The 4,944-nt window shown below is 62.3% G+C and overlaps 1 protein-coding gene across 1 annotated transcript in view; it reads left to right on the top strand.

Moving 5' to 3' along the window:
- GATD3 (glutamine amidotransferase class 1 domain containing 3) overlaps positions 1-4,944 on the top strand; it is a 10,263-nt gene that overhangs the window by 3,596 nt on the left and 1,723 nt on the right. The window contains exons 4-5 of the mRNA XM_007452513.1: positions 1-101; positions 2,460-2,552. The exon at positions 1-101 is cut by the window's left edge and continues 1 nt beyond it. Of these exons, the coding sequence (XP_007452575.1) occupies positions 1-101; positions 2,460-2,552 (194 nt within the window). The remainder of the gene's footprint in view (positions 102-2,459; positions 2,553-4,944) is intronic.

The following is a 4,944-nucleotide window of genomic DNA, read 5'->3' as shown; positions in this document are numbered from 1 at the left end:
GCGAGGATCGCCCGCGGCAACATCACCGACCTGGCCAAACTCAGCGCTGCCAACCACGACGCGGCCGTCTTCCCCGGGGGCTTCGGAGCCGCCAAAAACCTGTACGTGTTTCGGCTCGGGGCTCTCCTGCTTTTTCCCTGGACCGTTAGATGGGGATGCGGTGGTGATGGGAGCAGCTCTTGGGGGGTCTGGCCCAGCGACGACGCAGCTGCCCCATGACAGGGAACCCCGGTGGGAGGAGGCTCCTGGGACCTGGCCATCCAGGTGTGGTGCTAGGGGTCTCATCACATCAGAACCCGTCCGTGTACGTGTTCCCCACAGACACCTGCTCTCCCGTGGACCTTGCAGCACAGGAAAGTGCCTTTCTGGTTAGGCCGTTTGGAGGACGGTCCTGACCAGAGGAAGGGAGATCTTTTTTTTGCTGTTTGGGTTGTTGCCACGGTAACTGGACCTCAAGCCTAGGCGGCCATCACACCGCAGCTGTGATGTACTTTGGGTTTCAGGTTCTCTTTTTGTTCTCTCGTTTCCTTTCTTTCTTCTCCGCGTTTCATGGAAATTCTCTCGCGCTGGCCTTGCTGGCCCAGCACATCCCTTCTGATGTGGCGCGGGGCTGCTGCTTCCGTGACGGAGGGGGCTCGGGGGCTGCAGGAAAGCACCCAGCAGCTGCGCCCCGCGGCTTTGGGGCTTTAAACACGGTGCAGCATGCGTCACAGCCTGGACTACATGCGTTTTGGTCAGTTGACCGCTTGGTCATTGAGGTTCCTGCAGCAGCGCGAGGGCCTCCCAGCTGGCGCTCTGTCTGTCCGGGCGCCGTGCACCCAGGAGCAGGGGCAGAGGCGGTTACGTTCCCTGAGGTCCACCTCTGCGCTCGGTCCTTCCGCGTCCTGACATCTTGAGGCTCCTTTCTGCTTGCGGCCGTCACCAGAGCACCTCTTTTCTCCACGTTCCCACCGGTTTTCCCACAGTCCTTCCTCCTGCCTGGACCCCTGCCCCGCCTCGTGTCCACTCCCTCTCCCAGAGCCAGCCTGGGAGTGCTTTCCCTGCAGCGCCATCCTCCTGAGCCCCCTGGCGGGAGATGGCGGATCACAGTCTGCGTCAGCTGGGCTTGTCCTTCTTACGGGACCGGGTTTCTTTCTCTGAAAGATGAGCTGGATTCACAGACCCTGTGCCTCCCCTCAGCCCTTAGACCTCGCCTGGCGTGAGGGTAGCTTGAGGGTTCGTTGGAGTTATGTCCCTGGTGTGGCTGACAGCCTGCCTCGGGTGACTTAGTGGTGGTGCGTCTCGGTGTACAAGGAAGCAGGGCCTTGGGTCTGCATTCATGTCTGTGACCTCCCAGACCCCTGGGGGAAGCTGTGATTTCTGGCCACTGGTCCCAGTCTTTCTGACCTTTCCAGAGGAAAGGCTGGCTCACCAGCGGTCTGTGCGGTGCACATGGGGGCAGCAGGCGAGGTCTGTATGACATATTCACTGTGGAAACCCAGTTCTTCCTGCTTGGGACCCCAGGATCACCTCTGGCAATGCTGCTAGCTTTTCATTTTCCGAGAGATTCACTTATATGTCTGCGTTAAAAATCCAACCAGATGGTAGCCTCTCGTTCTGCACTTTGTGTCTTTCGCTTAACGCTGAGGCTTGTCCCTTAAATGTCTGGCAGCCGCACACAGATCCCGTTGTATAGGTGACCCAGTGCTGACAGGACTCCCGGACTTCCCGTTCTCTGTTTTGTTTTATACCTTTTGGAGGTACGACTAATGTACGTGTATTTAAAGTATATAACCTGACCTGTTTTGAGACGCTTACGCACCCTGAGAAACCACTTCAGGGTAGCCAGCATCCCTCACACCCACAGGTTGTCCCGTTGTGCGCGCGACGCACGGGGTGCCCGGGGCAGAGGCATCAACCACGTGAATGAGGCGGAGGAAGCCCGGGATGGGGCTCCTGGCAGAGAGGCGTGGCCTTTGAAATTTGATGGGTCTGAGTTTGCCCTCCAAAGAGATGGTACTGGTGTGAGCCCACCGACTGGGAGGGAGAACATTCCAGACACCCCAGCGGTCTTGCTGTGGTGAAAAAGACGGGGTCTTGTTTGATTCGGGCTGCTTTTCCTTGTTAGTGAAGTGCAGGATCTGTCACTGGTTTGGGGCCAATGGCACGTCCTGCCGTTCCTGGGTTGGCCGAGCTCACGGCCCGAGCGCCTGCGTGCCAGCTTCTCCTTCCCCTCTGCTGGCCCTGCCTTTAACCTCCCACGCTGCTTTGTGTTTCAAAAAATAGAAAAAAATACACGCGTATGCGTGTAATTACATGAAAGGCCGTGCACACGTACTCGCACGCACGTGTCACTTTCTGCGGTTGCTGAGAAGTTCGTGGAGCACGCAGGATCCCGGGGGGTGGGGAGTGGGGCTGGGGGCTCCCCAGGCAGGCAGATGTTGAGCCCTGCGGTCTAAGGAAGCCTCTTCTCGTGGCAGGAGCACGTTCGCCGTAGACGGGGGCGACTGCAGGGTGAATAAAGACGTGGAGCGCGTCCTGAAGGAGTTCCACCAGGCCGGGAAGCCCATCGGGTATGTGCGGCCCAGCGGGCCTGGCAGTGCTGGAGGGAGGGCGGTGGCCAAGGCCGTGGCTCACAGCCAGGAGCTGGCGCCTGGAGCTGTGTGGTCTTGGAGACTCTCAGCCCCTTTCCTTGTGATAACTTGACAGGCGCCTTCCTGCTCTGAAAATTCTGTGGTCGTGTGGTTACATTAATTTCTCCTGATGATTTAGCCGGGGAGGGGATGATCCTCTCAGGGTCTAGAAGGCTCCCAAGTCCTTCCGTGGCCCCCAGCCTTTGCCAGTCCTCTCCCCATGCCTGGCCTCTGCCTTCCCGTCCTGGCTTGGAGCAGCCCCTCGTCTAGCTGGCCCCTGTCCTTCCTCATGCCACGGCTGCCGTGAGCACCATTCCCGGCCCCTGTCGCTCTCAGCTGCCCTTCCTTGGGGACCGGATCCTGTGGTGGCCACACACTGGGCCCACACTCACGGGCCCAGCCACTGCTCACAGCCCGGCCCGGGGTCCTCGGCCTGGCAGACGGGTGAGGCCAGTCGTAACCCACACCAGGAGGTACTTGAGGACAAGTGACGGTGACCCCATTGTCAGACCTGCTTGTCAGGCTGCCCTTCCCACGAGCGTCCTGGGAGAGGGCTCCTCGGTGCTGCTTTACCACGGGCGTCGGCGCACGACGCTGGTGCTGGAGTGTGTGGGTCGCACGCTTTGGAGTCATCCCTGGCTGGGGAAGTCCTCCCAGGAGCACAGCAGAGCACAGATGCACTAAAAACAAAATCCGCCAGGCTCTCCATCACATGGATGCTTGCTGCTTCCCGTTGGAAACTGGAGAACGAGGGTGTTAGAACATTGGGTCTGAACGGGGCACAGAGGCTGCAGAGGACAGTCCCACCAGGGGCAGCGTCCTTCCCAGACCTGCGGCCACTCACTTGGAGGCCCTGCCCGCTCAGCGTCCCAGGCACCCCCCACCAGCGGCCGTAGCCCAGGAGCATGCCTGCCCTTGCAGCGCCCAGCCGAACACCTCCCGGGGGCCCCGCTGGGGCAGCACCAGTGTGTGGGGGCGAGCGCCCGGGGTGGGGACCCAGCTCCCTTTCTCTAAAAAGTCAGCACGACAAACGGGACAGAAGCCTGGCAGATTGGCCACCTCACGACAGGCACCCTGTCCACTCGAGTGATCAGGCGCCTCCCAGCTGAGCTGGAGCAGAACCCGGGTCACCCCGGGGTGGACGGTGCGGGACGGTGACACGGTCCTGTGCCGGCTGCCGTGTCACTGTGGGCAGCTCCGTTAAGCCCCTCGTGCGGCAGGCTACGTGTCTGTCTCTAAAAGCAGCAGCGCTGTCTGGCCGCGTGCAAAACGCCCTTCCCAGGTCGGGGCACCTCGCACCCCGCTTCCGGGCCGCCCGTCACTCCTTGACCTGCTCGTCAGAAGTACGGACAGAGCGAGGGGTCCAGCGAGTACATCCAGTACGGGCTCTGCTTGCCAGGCCCGTGCTCCCCACGGCACAGCGCGGGAGCCCCCGGCCAAGGACAGGCAGGCAGCCCAGCCTTCATCGCGGGCGTCGCCCGCAGAGTCAGGTGCCTGGGGACCTGCTGACGTGACAGATTCCCGAGATGGCCGTTCCGATGACGCTCACCTGCTCGGGGCCAAGGGGGTTTGTCTCGTGGTCCCTGAACAGGAGTTGTGGCAGTTGTCTCGGCACTGAACCAGCGTGTAGGTGTGTTCTCACCACGTTGTGTTGCGGTCAGCTCAGGACCAATTGAGCAGATGGGGTGGTGGGCACAGCCCAGAGGGGTGTGGACCCCAGGGGAGGGGGCACCAGCCCGGCTGGAGCAGCTGTGGCAGGCGTCACGTGTGTTCTCGCTGGGGGTAGGCAGGCGTCATGCGTGTTCTCGCGGGGGCAGGGACCTGGTGAGGCCCTGGCTGCTGGGGGCCTCCGTGTTGGCTGGTCCAGGGGCTCAGGAGCTGCCAGTTGGGGCCCCCGGTGAAGAGCAGGACCTCAGAGGAGCCCCAAGAGCAGGCGTCCGGCGTGGACCTGCAGGGCTCGGACGCCTCCAGGGCAGCCTGCTCATGGGGATCGGGGGAGGGTTTGGCACGCTGCCAGGACAGGACCCTTGGCTCCGTACCGGCAGGTCAGGCGAGGCTGCTGCTTGGACCGTGTCCCCCAGCCCCCTGCGCCCCCTCCAGAGAAGGGGACTGGGTCTCAGCTGGTCAATACAGCTGGGCTTCTCCGTTGCCGTGCGACAAGCCACCCTAAAGCTTGTGCCGGAGACAGCGCTGCCGTATGTGGCCTTCTCTCCGGGTGGACCTTTCCACCCTGGGCACCGGGTCAGGTGCCTGGTGCGTGTCTGGCAGCCGAGGCTCAGCTGGCTGCCCTCCGCCGCTCTCCAGCCTGGCGCCGGGTGCCTGGAGGCCCCCC

The sequence above is a fragment of the Lipotes vexillifer genome, unplaced genomic scaffold, assembly GCF_000442215.2.
Source record: "Lipotes vexillifer unplaced genomic scaffold, Lipotes_vexillifer_v1.1 scaffold545, whole genome shotgun sequence".
Taxonomy (NCBI): Eukaryota; Metazoa; Chordata; class Mammalia; order Artiodactyla; family Lipotidae; genus Lipotes; species Lipotes vexillifer.
The sequence above is the reverse complement of the archived record's forward strand: the minus strand, read 5'-3'. Positions and strand labels throughout refer to the sequence as shown.